The sequence below is a fragment of the Heptranchias perlo genome, chromosome 24, assembly GCF_035084215.1.
Source record: "Heptranchias perlo isolate sHepPer1 chromosome 24, sHepPer1.hap1, whole genome shotgun sequence".
NCBI lineage: Eukaryota > Metazoa > Chordata > Chondrichthyes > Hexanchiformes > Hexanchidae > Heptranchias > Heptranchias perlo.
Window position 1 is genome coordinate 40,769,611 of NC_090348.1, and position 19,510 is coordinate 40,789,120.

General features: G+C 44.2%; 2 protein-coding genes across 14 annotated transcripts in view; one reads left to right on the forward strand and one right to left on the reverse strand.

The window, feature by feature from the left end:
- Positions 1 to 15,951, reverse strand: part of LOC137341723 (interleukin-15 receptor subunit alpha-like) — an 83,796-nt gene extending 67,845 nt beyond the window's left edge. For 4 of the 5 annotated variants that reach the window (XM_068005160.1, XM_068005162.1, XM_068005161.1 and 1 more), the window contains exon 1: positions 11,049 to 11,278. In XM_068005160.1, the coding sequence (XP_067861261.1) occupies positions 11,049 to 11,112 (64 nt within the window). In that variant the 5' untranslated portion in view covers positions 11,113 to 11,278. Of the gene's footprint in view, positions 1 to 11,048; positions 11,279 to 15,763 lie in introns of those variants that run through there. The other variant, XM_068005159.1, reaches the window with a different exon arrangement.
- fbxo18 (F-box DNA helicase 1) overlaps positions 1 to 19,510 on the forward strand; it is a 170,039-nt gene that overhangs the window by 142,757 nt on the left and 7,772 nt on the right. For 7 of the 9 annotated variants that reach the window (XR_010967095.1, XR_010967092.1, XR_010967093.1 and 4 more), the window contains one exon: positions 7,236 to 7,470. The exons of 1 other annotated variant lie outside the window; for it this stretch is intronic. The gene's annotated coding sequence lies outside the window, so the exon portion shown is untranslated. Of the gene's footprint in view, positions 1 to 7,235; positions 7,471 to 14,086; positions 14,195 to 19,510 lie in introns of those variants that run through there. One more of the 9 variants, XR_010967099.1, reaches the window with a different exon arrangement.

Here is a 19,510-nt window from a genome sequence, read left to right on the forward strand (position 1 = left end):
TTGAACGTAGCCTGTTACAATGAGGGGAGGTCTTTTCTCAGATCACAAGATAATTACATTTGAGGAAGGCCATTCAGTCCATCATAATTGTTCCATCCTGAAAGTGCCCTTACTGTAGCCTAGATTATGTGCTCAAGTACCTGGAGTGTGGCTTGAATCAACAAACTTCTGATCCAGAGCCAAGAGTGCTACCAGTCAGCTAAGGCTGACACTTAAGTAAAATTTAAATTATGGGAGTAGAACAAGAAGACACAGATTCAAACTAATAAAAGGTCATTTTAATGTTGATATCAGGAAGTTGTTCTTCACACAGTGATCAACGTGTGGAACAAACTTCCAAACAGAGTAGTATCATAGTGGGTACAGCACAGGAGGAGGCCATTCGGCCCATTGTGCCTGTGCCAGTGCTTTGAAAGAGCTATCCAATTAGTCCCATTTCCCTGCTCTTTCCCCATAGCCCTTTAAATTTTTTCCCTTCAAGTACTTATCCAATTCCCTTTTGAAAGTTACTATTGAATCTGCTTCCACCACCCTTTACAGTACATTCCAGATCATCACAACTTGCAGCGTAAAAAAAAATGTTGCCTCTGGCTCTTTTGCCAATCACCTTAAATCTACATCCTCTGCTTACCGACCCTTCTGCCACTGGAAACAGTTTCTCCTCATTTACTCTATCAAAACCGTTCATGATTTTGGACACTTCTATCAAATCTCCCCTTAACCTTCTCTGTTTCAAGAACAATCCCAGCTTCTCCAGTCTCTCCATATAACTGAAGTCCCTCATCCCTGGTACCATTCCAGTAAATCTCTTCTGCACCCTCTCTAAGGCCTTGACATTCTTCCTAAAGTTTGGTGCTCAGAATTGAACACAATACTCTAGCTGAGGCCTAAAAAAGTGTTTTATAAAGGTTTAGCATAAAGGTTTAGTTTTTGAAACTTACTGCGAGTGACAGCTGCATTTAATCGTGCGATGCAGTTTTTTGATTTCCTTTGTTCCCAGTTTGAACCGATGGCATAACAAAGCCTCAGGGGGCCCTGGTGCAAGAATAGGTTAGTGACCCCTCCCCCAGGGGTGGTTAGGACCATGCAACCCATAGCAACTGCCTCAAGCCAGTCAGAGGCCCCGAGTGGATCCTGTGATAGAAAAAAAGAACGTAGGGGCCCCAAACTGAACCTTTGTACTGGAGCTCCATAAGGCAAGCCACCCCTGGAAACCCCTTCCCGGTTCTGAAATTGTGTTGTGAGTGGGGGAGGAGATTGATGAAGACACAGAGACACAGACACCCATTGAGGGGGGGTATGGATACATGAGAGTTCTTCATCAGCGAGCAATGGGTGTAAATCAAAGAGTGCTCCAATACTGAGCTAGTGCAGCTTGGTACCCCGAGCGCAGATCTTGCCCCGATGGCTAGAGTGGATCTTTTCGGTAACAGGTCTTGTTGAGTCCGGGCAGCCTTACATTTGGTCTGCAGCTAGCTGTGCAAAATCTTCACTCAGACGACCCAGCAGCATTACCACAGGTCTGATGCAATGCAAAAGTGCCTGAAGAGTAAACATCACAATGTTGTAGAGCAATTATTTGACACTTGAACTGTGCCTGATAAGAGATATATTGGAAAAGTCAATGCTTTTGTAGAAGAGTAATGACTACAAAGGACAACGCTGGGACCAATGTCCTTGTGGAGGGGGTTAACTAGCGCTGTGGGAGAGGGTTTAAACTAATTTGGCAGCGGGATGGGCACCAGGATGAAACATTAGAGAGGAGAAACAAGGTGCACAGAGGGCTGGCAGAGACAAGTAGCACTAGAATAGTTCAGAAATAGGAGGGATCAGACAGGAGGCAAATGCGAGGCAATCTAAGATGCATGTGCTTAAACTCATGTAGCGTAGTAAATAAGGTTGGTGAGCTGCAGGCTCAAGTCGCCACATGGGACGATGATATAGTGGCAATAACAGAGATCTGGCTCAAAGAAGTGGAGGATTGGGTATTTAATATTCCTGGCAACAAGGAAAGATAGGGACAGAAAGAAAGGAGGGGGAGGGGGTGGCATTGCTGACCAAAGAAACTATTATAGCACTGGAAAGGGATGATGTAGTTGAGGGGTCAAAGACAGAGTCTATTTGGTTAGAATTAAGGAACAATAGAGGAGCTATTACACTAATGGGTGTTTACTATAGGCCACCAAATAGTGGGAAGGAGATAGAGGAGAAAATTTGCAGGCAAATTAAAGATGCAAGAACTATAGAATTATCCCAATACAGACTGGGACAATAACGGTGTAAAGTGCAAAGAGGGGAGGAATTCCTGAAATATGTTCAAGAGAACTTTCTGGAACAGTGTGTTTCCAGTCCAACCAAGAAGGAAACCGTGCTGGATCTAGTTCCTGGGAATGAAGTGGGGCAGGTGGAGCATCTTTCAGTGGGGAAGCATTTATGGAACAGTGATCATAATATCATTAGGTTTAGAATAGTTATGGAAAAGGACGAGGAACAATCAAATGTGAAAATACTTAACTGGAGGAGGTCAAATTGCAGTGAGTTAAAAAGGGATCTTGTCCAGGTGGATTGGAATCAAAAGTTGGTAGGCAATGAGATTAGGCAGTGAGATTTCTACACACTAAGGGTGGTAGAAGTTTGGAACTCTCTTCCGCAAACGGCAATTGATATTAGCTCAATTGCTAAATTTAAATCTGAGATAGATAGCTTTTTGGCAACCAAAGGTATTAAGGGATATGGGCCAAAGGCAGGTATATGGAGTTAGATCACAGATCAGCCATGATCTTATTAAATGGCGGAGCAGGCTCGAGGGGCTGAATGGCCTACTCCTGTTCCTATAAAACAGTAATTGAACAATGGGAGGCCTTCAAGGAAGAGTTGATTCAGGTAGAGTAGACACATCCCTATGAGGGGGAAAGAAGGGCATCGAAAGCTAGAGCTCTCTGGATGACTAAAGAAATAGAGATTAAAATGAAACAGAAAACGGAGGTTCATAATACAGTAGAGAACCAGGCTGAGTACAGAAAGTACAGAGGAGATCTAAAAAAGGGAATAAGAGGGGCAGAGACTATGAGAATAGATTAGCGGCAAACATAAAAGGAACTCAAAAGCCTTTTATAAACATATAAATACTAAAAGGGTAGTCAAAGGAAGGGTGAGACCGATTAGGAACAAAAAAGATGTTCTTATGGAGGCAGAGGGTATGGCTGAGGCACTAAATGAATGGTTTGCATCCGTCTTCACTAGAGAAGAGGATGCTGCCGTTGTAGCAGTGAAGGAGGAGATAGTAGCGGTATTGGATAGGATAAAAATAGATAAAGAGGTACAATACTGCCCCAGGAGAATTTACACCCCATTCGGTCCAGTGATTAGCTAACATGAAAGTAATTTTGCGGAAGAGAACTCCAATTTGACCTCCATTGCTCAAAAATACTTACAGGTACAGAGCAAGTAGTACACACGCCAACTGATGCACCATTACAGTACTGCTAATTATGCCTGCCTTGCTAAAGATTCAACTATTATATGTTGTCCTTTGTAGCCATTAGTTTGCTACATAAAAATTGACTTTTTCCAATATATCTCTCTAAGGTACATTTCAAATGTCGAATAATTGGCCTGTAACATTTTGAAAAGCTCTCAATCACATGGTGACCAAACCCGTGGAGCCAATTCTCATTTCTATGGTCATACATTATAAAGTTGTATTTTTACAGATCACTTTTGTGATGTGTCATTATACTTTGAATTATATTGCACTTGTGATACTATAAAATAGTTGCCAATCTTGACTTTGAGTACCCAGTATTAAAAATAAAGTGTTGAAAACAAATCAGAGGCATTGAAACCAGTAATACTGCCCTGTTGTCTAAGGCAATGGCAGAAAGGTAGAGATGAAGATACCTATTGCCCTTTAATTTCACAATGAAATTACGAAAATACTAACTGTTGGACTTTCAGCTATTATTCTTTTTCCTGAAAATCTTTCTAATATGTCAATCATGCAGATGGTTTACAGGATATATGGCTTCGGCTCAGTGACTGAATCGAATTCTAACCAGCTGTCCATCCATCCACCTTTGTTTTCTGCTTACCAAATAGCGTGAAACCGCTAGCCGTGTGAATTAAACCCATTAAAATTACATTTACGATAAATTATACTCTCAACAATGTCGTCCTTTGGCACTGAAAGGCACACATGGGGATGGCACATTCTCCAAAGTCCTTGAATGTCTTGTAGCCTCCCAAATCCATGTCCATCTTCCCCGCAACTCCAAGTTCGAACCTCTCTAATCAGGTTTCTGCCCCGCCACAGCACTGAAACGGCCCTAATCAACGTCAAAAATGACATCCTATGTAACTGTGAAACTATCCCAGTTCATCCTTCTCAACCTCTCTGCAGCCTTCGAAACGGTCGACTACGCCATCCTCTTACGCAGCCTCTCCTCCATTGTCCAGCTGAGTGGGACTGCCCTCGCCTCGTTCCAATCTTACCTATCCAGTCGTAGCCAGAGAATCTCCTGAAATGGCTTCTCTTCCCGCCCTCGCTCCGTTATCACTGGCGTCCCCCAAGATCTATTCTTATCCCCCTCCTATTTTTCATCTACTACTGCCCCTCGGCGACATCATCCAAAGACAAGACATCAGGTTCCACATGCACGGTGATGACACTCAGCTGTACCTCACCACTACCTCTCTCGACCCTTTTACTGCCTCTGTGTTGTCAGCCTGCTTGTCCGACACCAAGTCCTGGATGAGCTGCAATTTCCTCCAGTTAAATGTTGGGCAGATTGAAGCTATTGCCCCCACCACAAACTCCATTACCTCGCCACCGATTCCATCCCCTCTCTGGCCAATGTGTCAGGCTGAACCAGACTGTTCGCAACCTTGGCGTCCTATCTGACCTGAAGCTGAGCTTCCAACCCCAGATCCTCTCCATCACCAAAGGACGCTTATTTCTACCTCCATAATATCGCCTGTCTCCATCCCTGTCTGAGCCCATCTGCTGCTGAAACTCTCATCCAAGCTTTTGTTACCTCCAGACGCGACTATTCCAATGTCCTCCTGGTCAGCCTCCCATCTCCCACCCTCCATCCTAAACTCTGCTGCACGTATCCTAACTCGCACCAGGTCCCGCTCACCCATCATCCCTGTAACTCCCAGTCCACCAAGGCCTCAAATCCCTCCATGACCTCCCCCCTCCCTATCTCTGTAATCTTCTCCAGCCATACAACCCTCCAAGAACTCTGCGTTCCTCCAACTCTGCGTTCCTCCGACTCTGGCCTCCATTGCATCCCCAATCCCTTCCACCATTGGTGGCCGTGCCTTCAGCCGTATAGGCCCTAAACTCTGGAATACCCTCCGTAAACCTCTGCGTCGCCTTTAAGTCGCTACCTCCTTGACCGTGCATTTGGTCACCTGTCCTTATGTCTCCTTCTTTGGCTCTGTGTCAATTTTTGCCTGATTACACTCCTGTGAAGCACCTTGGGGCATTTTCCTATGTTAAAAGCGCTATATAAATGCAAGTTGTTGTTGTTGAATGAAAATGCGGGCAACATTGCCTCCATATCATAGCCTGAAAGTCTTCAAACCTTTAATTAAATAGATTAACTTGACGATTGTTTGCTTCGCAATCATCAGCTTCATTAAGCAAATATATTACACATGCACGACAAGCTCTTTTGGCCGTATTTATTGTGGCCAAGCCTGATAAATGTTTGAGCTTTGTTTGTGCTCAAGACGGGATCTTGACGAGAGTGCAGTGGATAGACGCCTTTGTAATTTTGCAAAACCTCCCTTCACTATATCAAGTTGCCCCAGAATTTTCACGTAATAGTCATTTATAGACTAATCTTCAATTAAAAAAAAATAAATGTGGCAAGTAAGAGTTCGATCTTCCATTCGTGGTCAAGAGGAATGAAAGAGGAATAGATGATTTTCAGCAGGGACATGATTTTACTCGCGATTATTTGAAAGTTCTTTGTTGTACATTATTTAAGAGAGGAAGGGAGAAACCAGGAAATTATAGACCTGTCAGTTTAACGTCAGTTGTGAAGTTACTGGAATCTACAGAGTGACTGAGCGTTTGAACAAGTATCAACTGATCAAGAGAGTCAGCATTGATTTTTACAGGGTAGGTCATCTCTGACTAATCTAGTTGAATTTTTTGAGGAGGTCACTAACATAGTGGGCAGGGGAGCGTCTATGGATGTTATCTAAGTGGACCTCCAGAAGCCATTTGATAAGGTTCCGCACAAGAGATTATTAGCAAAAGTGCATATGCACAGAATTGAAGGAAACCTTGTGACATGGGTTGGCAATTGGTTGTGAGGTAGGATACAGAGAGTAGGAATAAAAGGTGCGTACTCTGACGGGCTGTGACAAGTGGTGTTGCCCAGACATCTAGAAGGGATCTTGACGAGAGTGCAGTGGATAGACGCCTTTGTAATTTTGCAAACCTCCCTTCACTATGTCAAGTTGTACTGGGGCCTCAGCTTTTCAATATGTATATCAACACTGATGGCCACGACCACCTGTTCCTGTTAATTGCCTGCTCCCACTCTCGGCCCCAAAACGCTCTCACTCTCTCGTGCCACCATCTACAGATCCCATGCAATGGACGCGGCAAGTAACGTCACCACGGTTGAGGGGGGTCGGGGTGGGGGTGGGGGGTCAGCAGCTTCAGAACATAACGCAACGTACAGGTAAGTATCCCTGACAATCCGCCAATCGGTTGGGCCTCCATAACCTTGTGGGCCCAGGCGCTACTGCACTTCTTGCACCATTGCAAGTTACGCCACTGGTTTGAACCCCAGAGAGGACGAGGGATACAGCTGAGCCCTGCCTTCCATAGTTCGTCAGGGGTTCCCTGCTCACCGTGCAGTTGAATGAGCTGGGGCTCATGGAAAATGCTCGGTGAACATATGAGTTAATGTTAAGACTTTACTTCACTGACTGAATTAAAGTAACTGCACAACTTTCAAAATCTACTGGAATTCAGAAACACTTATTTATTTTGCAACAGTTACTGAATTCATCAAGCGAAAACTGTTGTGTTGATCTTTTGTAGTTGTTTAACTTTGACTTATAATTAAACCTGATTTGTGAGTTGTGGCCCAAGGCACATGGCTCGAAAGTGTAGTATGGCTTTCATTCAAAGAATTAGGAAGATACAAGAGGGTTTGTGTCATTTCCAGTGAGCAACTAACAGCGACAAGGATGTTCTATTTGACCCCTAGGCATTGCTCCACTCTCAGATACCGTGTGTACAAGGACCTACTTCAGTTCGTAAGGAGTGAGCTGACTTATGGGAATGATCCTTGATGCTGAACATGAGAATATTATCCTGTACTGCTTGAAATGGTAACAACTACTAGAAGGATCAGTGCTCTTGGAGCAGAGATTCATGCAATTGAACGCATATTGGCGATTCAAACGTGGAGGCCAGCACGCCCCTCTCAAGATTTGCTGCAGGTTCGTACACAGTGATGGAGAGATGTACTGAGTTGGATTACATAATTGAGATACCTGAAAGTGCTGGGTCTACCGTGTAAACATGCTAAATCCTTACCGTGCTCATGAGGAGTTGACCCTATGTATCATGTGTGACTGGGGCAAGGCGAGGAGAACAATGCTCTAGATCTCTTGGCTGAAAGTAAAATGGTGGGTGAAATCACTCCTGTAGCTCAGCAATTCCCCTCACAGAAACAGCAGACTAGAAAAAGTTTTCTAGGGTTTCAGTCACGTTCTCTGGCAAGCCAGGTTATGCGAAGCAGTTTGCTAGTGTGTTGTGACAACACCCCTACCCATTGCCACATAGGTCGTGTAGGAGATGTTAGACATGAAAGAAAAGAAGGAACTTGCATTTCACAACCTTTCACATCCTCAGGATGTCCCAAAGTGCCTTACAGGCAGTGAAATACATTTTGAAGGCACTGCTGCAATGTAGGAAATGCGGCAGCCAGTTTGTGCACAGCAGGGTCCCACAAACAGCAATGTGATAATGACTCGATAATCTGCTTTTTAGTGATGCTGGAGCATGACTCTGGCAGGTGGCTTAGAACCCTGACATACAGCTTAAGATACCATGGGCAAACCTGACCACACAATCGGCAAGGAAGTTGCAAAACACTTTAGAACACATTTCTCAAGTTAGCAACTTTTGGAAGTCGACGTACAGCATGTCATAGGGTTTCCCATTGACCACTTAAGTTGTCACTTCCTTAAAGAAGTTGAGAAGCTTGGTCAGACAGGATCTTCCCCTTCTGAATCCATGCTGACTGCTGATAACTAGATTCTTGTTGTACAGATGATCCTCATGTTTACTCTTGATAATCAATTCCACTATTTTATATGAAATGGAAGACTACTAGGTCTGTAGTTGCCTGTGTCTGTCTTGTCGTCCTTTTTGAATATGGGTACCACATTAGCCTGCTTCCAATCTACTGGTACCTCCCCAGTGTCCAGTGACCCCTTATAATGATTGTCAGTGCCTCACAGATCTCGTCGCTACCTCTCTGTCAGCACGCTAGGATAAATATTATCTATCCCTGGGGATTTATTTGTTTTGAATCCATTTAGCCTGTCTAGGACTTTTATCACATTTATGATGAAGTCATTGATTTTACCTGGGAGGACATGTTGCTTGCGTCTTCTCTTGTGAATATTTGGAAGAAGTAATCATTGAGAGTATTTACTATTTTATGTTCATCTTCAGTTTCATGTCCATTTGCATCTTTTATGGGTTTTCACCGATTCTCTGTATGCCCTCTTGTTTGTTGTGGTACTGACACAATTTTTTCTGTTATGCTTAGTCTCACCTGCTATGCCTTTTCGCAGGTCTTTCTTTGCCCCTCTGATTATCCTTTTTACGTGTTTCTACATTTTCTTGTTTTCATTCCGAGCAACCCCCTCCTTTTCTCCGGGCAGGATTCGTACAGGCCATTTTTCCTCTTTATCTCATTTTTAATTTGTTTGTGAATCCATTTCGTTTGCTTAGTTTGAATTTGTTGGTTTGGGAATGTATTTAACCTCCATGCTCAGCATTATACCTTTAAGGGTGTTCCACATGATTTAACCTAAGTGTTATTGGAAAACCTCCCCCAATTTATTTGCTTTAGTTCTCTCATTTCATCAATATTTTGAAAAATTATATACTTGGCTCCTAGTCTTAGGTATTTCTAACTCCTAGATCACATCAAACTTTATCACTCTGTGGTCACTGGAGTGCTACAATTTCCATATCTTGTATCTTTTCTGGGTCATTAATAAATACCAGATCAAGATGAGCATTGCTCCTCGTGGCTTCCTTGATGCAGTAGGTCAGGAAGCAATCATGCATTACATCCTATGTTTGCCTACATTACCTACAGTGACTGCATTTTAAAAGTACTCCATCGGCTTTGGGATGCCCTGAGGACGGGAAAGGCACTGTGTCAATAGAAGTCCATTCCTTTCCTTCTTTTATCTACCAACTCCGGCTCTAAACCACTTGGGTTTTCCCAGTTTATATTTTGTTGCTTGAAATCTCCCATTAAAATATCTTTCCTGTTCTTAAAAAACTCTTCCGATCTCCTTATACAGCAAACTGTACTCCTGCTTATGCTGACCAGTTGGTCTATAGCATAGTCCTAGTCTTAGTTTGTTTTTTTTTAGAATCAACGATGTCTAACCAGAGCAGCTCATTTCCTACCTCTCACAGGATCAACCTCTTCTACCTCCCAGGTGTCCATGACATATAGGGCTACACCATCTTTTTTATCCATTCCGTCTTTTCTAAACACTCAACGTTAAATTCACTTCCATTCTCTGGATTAAGCCATGTTTCTGATATTCTCACCACATCGCAGTTCACTATTGCCACAACAGCCTCGAGTTCTGGCATCTTATTTCTAATGCCTCTAGCCTTCATTATATGAACCTTATTACAGATTTAACTCCTCTTGTGTCTCCCACTGTCTGTCTATTCCTGGTCTGCAATTCATGTGTATCTCCCAATTTAGAGCTGAAGAGGCTCGGCCAAGCTAAGTTTCATATTACTTTGGGGAGGCCAGGAGGAGCAGGAGTGCTTCTCCGAGCTCCACGAAAGTACTGTGGGCCCCGAGCTCGCTGCCCTCGACTTCGCCTCCCGCAACCCCCCCTCCACCCCACCACGGACCTACCCGCAGCTGCCGCCAGCGTCCCAACTGGCCGACATTCCTGTGGGCCAAAAGAGGAAAGCGGGCCTGTCGGATTCAAATGATACCCAGACCTCTTCAACGCCAGCTGGCTGGCCACCCAAAGGTCAAAATCTACCCATGGAAGGATACCAGAGAACATTACTGTGCCTCCTCTATCCTTGAGCCAATCTCATATATATGGCTCTCAAGGGGAAGCTAGATAAGTACATGAGGAAGAAAATAGAGGGATAAGTTGATAGGGTTAGATGAAGTAAGGTGGGAGGTGGCTCGTGTGGAGCATAAACACCGGCATGGGCCTGTTGGGTCGAATGGCCTGTTTCTGTGCTTTAAATACTATGTAAGACCCCTGTCAATTACCCCTACCTGATAGTATAATTCAAAACACTTCCATCTCCCTCAGCAGTAGGGTTGCCAACCCTCCGGGATTGTCCTGGAGTCATCAGGAATTAGCTGCTGGACACTGCTGCGAGCGAACCCGGGAGAAAAATAATAGGGGCATTAAAAAAGTGTTTCTCTTCATTTTCTTTGAACACTTTTGTTTATTAGTTATAAAAGTATTGGAGATGGGGGGGGGGGGGGGAACTGTTTGACTGGGTGGGCCAGTTGGAGGCAAGAGGTTATGTGATGAAATCTCCAGGAATACATCCAACCAGAGTTGGCAACTCTACTCAGCAGTGAACATTTTACAATGAGTTGAAATTTCAAGGACCGTACAAGAAACAGGGAATCAAACCACATGGCAAAGTACTCTGAAACAGAAACCATAAACAAGGCAAGTTCCTTTCGAAAAGAGGTGTCATTATAATATATATTATTTTAACAGTAATGTCACTGCGTGTAGATAGTAATATATTAAATTAGTTCCGAGCCTACCTTCCGGGGCAAGAGCTGTCTGAAAAATTGACCACAGGAGAAGCAGCAGCTGTATCCAAGCCATGTAGAAGCGGTCGACACAGCCAGCTCACTGCCTCCTTCCAGTCCCAATTCGGAGCTCTTCCATCCTCGGTCGCTTTGTGTCTTCTTCCCCCTTAAACAGATCTTTGTAAAGAAGATTTTCAAGTGATCATTGCTCGCAGCAGCCCATACTTAGCCCTCGCCGCGACTACAGCAGCCCACATGATACAACTTTCACTTTCGTTTTTTTTGGTGTTAAACCCCCCCCCGCCTCCCCTTTTAAAATATGAAATTCCTAGTAACATATTAAGTGGATTTCTGACAGTAAAACAAAGGTTAGAAAAGTTAATGGGGAAATTTAGGAGTGGGGGGGGGGGGGGGCGGGGGAGTCATACCCGGGGTCTCAGGGGAGAGGCACTGTGCTCTCCACAGGGAGTGCTAATTGTTCTTTAGTCCCAATGGGTTACAGCGTTCGCTGAAGGTAATCGTGCTTTATATCGGGAAATTACCTGAGGTGTTCTGTTTTTGTGGCTTGGAGTCAGTGTACACACTTCAGCAGGGTTAGCAACAAACAAACAAACATGCACACAACTAACTGGCTGTACTGGTGCTGGATTCGCCCGAGTCGGTTTTATTACCAACACCTCCTCAATACCGGGACTACTCCACACACTACATATTTACACCCACACCAAGTCCTTCCCAGAATAGGAACTCACTAACTGCTTGTGGTAATCCATGCGATTTCTTCCCCCCCCCCTCCATTTTTCACCTTTTTTCCAAAAAGTGCAAGCCAGCCCTTGCTGGCATGACCCTTGCAGATATGTTCCTTGCTGATATGTCCCTTGCTGGCATGACCCTTGCTGATATGTTCCTTGCTGATATGTCCCTTGCTGGCATGACCCTTGCTGATATGTCCTTGCTGATATGTCCCTTGCTGGCATGACACTTGCAGGTATGTCCCTTGCTGGCATGACCCTTGCAGGTATGTCCCTTGCTGGCATGACCCTTGCAGATATGTCCCTTGCTGGCATGTCCCTTGCTGGCATGACCCTTGCAGATATGCCCCTTGCTGGTGTACAGTTCCACTGGTTAAGTCTGTCCCGCCTCCCACCCCCCCCCCCCATCCACTTTTCACATGAAGGTGCGATGGTGGGTGTTGTTGACAGATTATTTGGCTGGTGTGAGGGGCGTTAAGGGGAAGGGTGAGGCATCAACGGCGAGGCTGATGCTGAAATGCACTTTCGGGCAGGAGTCGCTGGATAGAAATCAGGAGCCCCAAGTCTGGCTAATTTCCCTCTTCCCAGTTGAGGGCCACTGAAGTTAACTACTGCCCCTCGCTTGAGGTCAGCTAACTCAGCACAGACTAAAAAATGAAACCGGGGACGGTATTTTACCCCCACTGAGCAGCTTTGAGGCTTTGAGTTTTCATTCTGACTGTTTCTCAGACCATTTGTTGAAACATGAGAATGTTTTCATTCTTAAATCTTGGAGCCTTTGCTAGGATGTACTCAGGGATTTCTTGACAACCTGCAGTTGTGCAACGTGGCAAATATTCCCTCCTCTGCCTCTTCCTTAGAATCGCTTATAAATGGTTAGGATGGTTAATCAGCACACAGCTTCCTAAACATGTAAGTACCTGAGTAATACAGATAGCTCCGGGCTGTAGCAAGCATAGGTAAAGGACTGGAACTTTCAAATTTGGGAGGATAAGATGGGGGTCCTTGTGGAACAGCATGCACCAGTCAATCTGAGAGTTCAAAGTCAAGTTTATCCAGCATGAAATATTTCACAATGTGCACTTCATGCTGGCTGCACCTTTTTAAAAAATAGCAGAGGAGATGAGAAATTTGCAGGGCTATGGGGAAAGAGCAGGGGAGTGGGACTAATTGGATCGCTCTTTCAAAGATGGGTCGAATGGCCTTCTTCTGTGCTGTATGATTCTAGATGAAATATTGACAAGTGCTAGCTCTGTAATGGAAGTAAAGGGGCTTTCACACACTTATCATGGGTTGCCCTTGGATAGTAAAGTTCCACAGGGAGAATTTGGGAATATTATTGTGGGATTTGCAGCGCCTGTTTGGTGAGTCATTTCCATCGGAGTTTGCCCAGTGCCATCGGTCAAAATATCATAGAATATTACAGCACCGAAGGAGGACATTCGGCCCATTGTGTCTGTACCGGCTCTTTGAAAGAGCTATCCTATTAGTCCCATTCCCCTGCTCTTTCCCCATAGCCCTGCAAGTTTTACCATTTCAAGTACTTATCCAATTCCCTTTTGAAAGTTACTATTGAATCTGCTTCCACCACCCTTTCAGGCAGCGCATTCCAGATCATAACAACTCACCGCATAAAAAAATTTCTCAACTCCCCTCTGGTTCTTTTGCCAGTTATCTTAAACATATCATTTCTACCTATTTAATAAAGGAGAAGGAGGAGCTCCACCATTTTTAACACTGATACCCCTCATCAAGCCAATTATATTATGGTACTCATAAGATGTTCCTCCAGGCGATGGCAGGGTTGAAAAATCTGACTGGACATGGACTCTGGTCGCTGCATAACTGCAGAATGGAGGCAATGGGAGAACAACAGTACCTGCACAGGTAGCAGGGGCTCTGTAGATCTTCAACACTGTTATTCGAGCTGGCCAGTGACATGTATCCCTGGAGCCCACACAAAGCACAATGATAGAATTTACCTCAGAGTGCAGGAGCAGCATCTGTGTGTCGGCTACCAATGCTTCAATTGCTAAAGCCAGCACCCTTATTCTGATCGCAGAATAGCACAACCATGAAAATGTGAGTCTATTCTGCAGTTGCGATAAGGAGAGGTGGTTTTTGGCAGTGTGAACATTGGGAACTGGCACATGAACGTCACTCTCCCACAAGGCCCAGTTATAGAGTTGCCAATTGTAAACGTGCCCTCGGATCCTTTAGCTGTAATTTATGAAGTTGACTTTGCTCACTTATTCCCTTTTACCCCGCTGCTTGCTATTTATTGTTCTGTACCCACAGGACACACACACTCACAAGGATTTCTGTAAATACATTCCGGTGGGTGCACGGTATGGTCAATCAATTATGGGGAACGAGATTCACGGAATCCCTTCAACCCACAATGTGAATATGCTTTTATCTCACTTTTCAATGGTACCTCTATGTATTATTGAATATCAATGAGAAATAAATTGAAGATCTTCAACAGAATCATAACGACAGAGCCCTTTTTTTCCCTCTGTGTTGTCGCAGTTGCAGACCGGCTCTGAATTTCCAAAACTATCCTGCTTCTCAAACCTATCCATTTTAATCTCCAAAGAAAACATTACCATGATGGAAAGCACACGTTGCATGCAGTTTGTCCCTGATTCAGCCCAACCTAAATTTTCTATGATTCTATAAAGTGGGATTAGGCTGGGTGGCTCATTTTCGGCCAGCGCGGACAAGATGGGCCGAATGGCCTCTTTCTGGGCCGTAAATTTTCTATGATTCTATTCTATGATTCTCCATGGAAAATGCTCAATGTGCACGTGAACAATTGCGTCTTTGATATGTGCCTGCACTGAGCACTTAGTGTAGCAGTGATGGAATGACAGATGGTTCTAGCAGGTTATCCTTGAAATGGATTCGATGATATCTATCAACTTGACAATATACAACACCAGCATAGGATCTCCACCCATTTCTACATGAAATACCATCCCCCTTTGTGTAGTTATTTTATAATGTTAAAATTATCCTAGAAAAAAAGACAAAATTGCAATTGGGAATGAAGAAATGGCATCTTATCTAATTCATGTCGTTGTAGCAAAAATGAAAGCTTTAATAGAGACTCCTGGTTATGCCATCTACATTCGAATGCCACAGTAACTTCTCAAAGACAACATTCCTCTGAAGTAATATATTGAAAACGGAACTGAGATTACAGTCAAAATTCCATTAACAAAAAGCAACAGCTGAATAGGCAGCGACTTCCCCTCTCTGCATGATTCTTCAGAAGAAATAAAGACTCATTGTTGCAACAGGAATATCAGCTGCTAAGATAGGTCTGTGTCGTATGCAAGGAAGGAGACTCTTGAGTCATTACCATGTCAGAGGGCGGTTCAATCGTTATGTGCCAGCTTTCGTCTAGGGCCTGAAACCTGAAATTATCCTACAAGGATCATTGAATGCCATTTATTATGAAGTGGAGATGCCGGTGATGGACTGGGGTTGACAATTGTAAACAATTTTACAACACCAAGTTATAGTCCAGCAATTTTATTTTAAATTCACAAGCTTTCGGAGGCTTCCTCCTTCCTCAGGTAAATGTTCAGGAGCTCCTTGAAGCCTGTATAAATGCGTAGGCTTCGAGGAGCTCCTGAACATTTACCTGACGAAGGAGGAAGCCTCCGAAAGCTTGTAGATTTCAAATAAAAATTGTTGGACTATAACTTGGTGTTGTAAAATTGTTTACGATTAAAAGTAAGGTGGACTTAAAAGCCTTGTTGCCTCTGGTACACCTTATGTAGATTAAAGTCAAATATTAAATTTAAAAATACATTTACAGATAAGGAGGGTAATTCATTTTGGTCTCTCCATTAACTAGTTGGGGATGACACAAAGGAAAGACACTTGGTTCTTTTAAATTTTTCTCAAACAGTTGGGGGAAAAAAAGACAAAATTTCAATTGGGAACGAAGAAATGGCATCTTACCTAATTCATGTCGTCGTAGCAAAAATGAAAACTTTAATAGAGACTCCTGGTTGCGCCATCTACATTCGAATGCCACAGTAACTTCTCAAAGACAACATCTGATGTATCCTCTGAAGTAATATATTGAAAACGGAACTGAGATTGCAGTCAAAATTCCATTAACAAAAAGCAACAGCTGAATAGGCAGCGACTTCCCCTCTCTGCATGATTTTTCAGAAGAAATAAAGACTCATCGTTGCAACAGGATTATCAGTTGCTAAGATAGGTCTGTGTCGTATGCAATGAAAGAGACTCCTGAGTCATTGCCAAATCAGGGGGTGGATCACTCGTTATGTGCCAGCTTTTGTCTAGGGCCTGAAACCTGTAGATTTGTTCGATATAATATTTACACAGTTATTAGGTTAAGGAGGGCCTTATATTTAGTTCAGCTCACAGTTTTATACTTTGGTATTATACAATGTTGATAACAGACGTTATATGCCTCACTCATTAAGCTAGAGCTGTGTCTGGAAGTATTATTTTATTGCTAGGCTGTGATGATTACATTGGTAGCTGTACTGCCAGTGCATTGTAGACATACTGTAGTAAAATAGCAAAAATCAGTTGTTTCATTAGGAGACTGATAATGTGGCCCATGGGGTCCAAAGTGGAATAGCACAGGGCAACAAGTATTGGAAGCTTCGTGCCATTGCTCTCCTGGCCGGCCTCCCATCCTCCACAAACGTCAGCTCTTCCAAAACTTTGCTGCCGTTATCTTAGCCCACACCAAGTCCAGCTCACCCATCAACCCTGTGGCTGCTGACCTATGCTGGCTTCCAGTCCTCCAACGCCTCAAATTTAAAATTCTCATCCATGTGTTTAAATCCATCCATGGCCTCGCCCCTCCCTATCTCTGGAACCTCCTCAAGCCTTCCAAGAAACTCTGCGTTCCTCCCACCCTGGCCTCCTGTGCATCCCCCACCATTGGAGGTTGTGTCTTCAGCTGTCTATGGCGGTAGGAACGCAGACACCAATAGCAACAACAACTTGCATTTATATAGTGCCTTTAATTTAGAAAAGCATCCCAAGGTGCTTCACAGACACGTAATGAAACAAAAATCAATGCTGAGCTAAAGAAGGCGATAGTAGGATGGGTAACTAAAAGATTGATCAAATATGTGGGTTTTAAGGAGGATCTTTAAGGAGGAGAGGGAGGTGGAGAGGCAGAACAGTTTAGGGAGGAAACTCCAAGAGCGTAGGGCCTAGACTGGCACTGCAGGCTTGCCTGGCTCAGGTATCAGATTATTGTCTTGTCGCAGTGAGTTGAGGCATTTGGGGACTGGGAGCCAATTTTGGTCAATGGGATGATGGGTGAGTGGGACTTGGTGCGGGGTAGGATATGGGCAGCAAAGTTTTGGATGAACTGAAATTTATGGAGCGTGGAGGATGAGGCCGGCCAGAAGAACATTGGAAAAGTCGCTTCTGGAGGCGACAAAAGCATAGATGAGGGTTTCAGCAGTAGATGGGCTGAGGCAGGCGCAGAGACAGGCAATGTCATGGAGGTGGAAGTAAGCAGGGGCAGAGACAGAGATAGGGAGGGGCGAGGCCATGGAGGGATTTAAACACAAGGATGAGAATTTTAAATTTGAGGCGTTGGAGGACTGGAAGCCAGCGTAGGTCAGCAGCCACAGGGTTGATGGGTGAGCTGGACTTGGTGTGGGCTAAGATAACGGCAGCAAAGTTTTGAAAGAGCTGACGTTTGTGGAGGATGGGAGGCCGGCCAGGAGAGCAATGGCACGAAGCCTCTTGTTGCCCTGTGCTATTCCACTTTGGACCCCATGGGCCACATTATCAGTCTCCTAATGTTACAGAGATGGAAGTAGGCAGTCTTTGTAATGGAGGGGATATAGGGTTATAAACTCCAGCCCAGGGTCAAATAGAATTTTGGGATTGCAAACAGTCTGATTCAGCCTGAGACAGTGGCCGTGAACATGGATGGAATCGGAGTTTGTGGTTGTGCTCAAGGTTCATCAAGGCCCAATTTTCAACGCGAATGGTGCCTGCCCCCCATAATATGGCTGCTGTGCTTAAGAAGAATACCAGTTGGCTCAGCGCCCATTGGGAATTCCACTGTTCATATTGATTTCTCATGTCAGTGAACATAATAACTGCTGATATAATGCACTGACTACCCACCTATATTAAGGACTTGAACACTATGTCAAGAGCATAGGGCCTAGATGGCTGAAGGGACACAGCAACAACAACAAAAGCAACTTGCATTGATATAGCACCTTTATTAAGGACTTGAACACAATTAGTTTCTGTTGTTTGAGCCTTAGTGCACTATTTAAATATGCTTCAGAGACATACTTGTCCCTAGCCCCAATTAATTTAATCTTAGCCCACACAATGGCGGATTTGTTCTATATTCTTTTCTACTCTGCTGGGTTGCTGAAACCAGCTCTTTCTGTTTACCTGACTTCTCTAGGGTAGAAATTGGTTTTCGTTGCTCCAGTTTTCTGGAAAATTGGGGCCAAAAGGACCAATTTCGGGGTGTAATGTCCTGCGCCTAATCTGCGTCTGCGTTACAGGTGCCGCCATATTGGAAAAGGCAGCTTTGCAGGTGTCCTGGGCAGCTGTTTTAAACAGGCATTAGGCCACTTGAATATGTTAATGAGGGGCCTGACACCTGTTTAAGGACCTTTCCCATAAATTTGTAGCCGTTGAGCTCCATTCAGTTTTTTGCCTCCTAATGCGGTCTAACCAGCGGTCCTTAAAGGGGCCGCTGGAGGCTGCCACCAAATAGTTACATGAGTTACATCGAAATTGCAGCACAGCCACAGGCCATTCGGCCCAACTGGTCTTATGCGGCGTTTATGCTCCACATGAGCCTCCTGCCTCCCTACTTCATCTCACCCTCTCAGCAAACCCTTTTATTCCTTTCTCCCTCATGTGCTTATCTAGCTTCCCCTTAAATACATCGATGCTATTCGTCTCAACTACTCCTTGTGGTAGCACTTTCCACATTCTAACCACTCTTTGGATAAAGAAGTTTCTCCTGAATTCCCTATTGGATTTATTAGCAACTATTTTATATTTATGACCTCTAGTTTTGGATTCCCCCACAAGTGGAAAAATTTTCTCTACGTATACCCTTCAGGCCACCCTCGGCCTTCTATTTTCTAGACAAAATTTACTTTCTGTGGAGCCTGATGGAGGGAGCAGGAGCACTTTTCCCACTTTTAAAAATTGCAGACCAGCTCACCATAAAATGCATGAGTCCTTCAACCTGATCATAACATGGGCACCCACCATGCCCCATCGAACAGTGGTTCCGCCAGTTGGAGCTTCAGCTGCACCTGCTTAACTCTCCGCACCCAATCAACGTAGGTACCAAATGACTGAATATTTGAGTAAGTGTTCTCATACCTGGCCTGCAGATGACACATTCCAGCAGCTTTCATCCCAAGTTCCAGTTTTCTCATCAGCTGTATAATGTTTATCTGCCTCCAGCATAGTGGAAAGACCCACAATTTGCAAGATGCCAGCCACCTCGATATTCCAGATGTCCAAGTTGAATGCCATGTATCAGGCTTACTTGTCACTAACTGCTTAGTCTAGGTCCTCACGTGACGAGCTTTGGCAAAGAGATGTCTCCACCATGAGGCTAACTGCCCCTTCAGTGACAGGTTGCTGTCGGTCAGAGCTCCTTCGCTGCAACTATTCATTAGCATCCAAAAAGTGAAAAGACGGATTAACATTTTA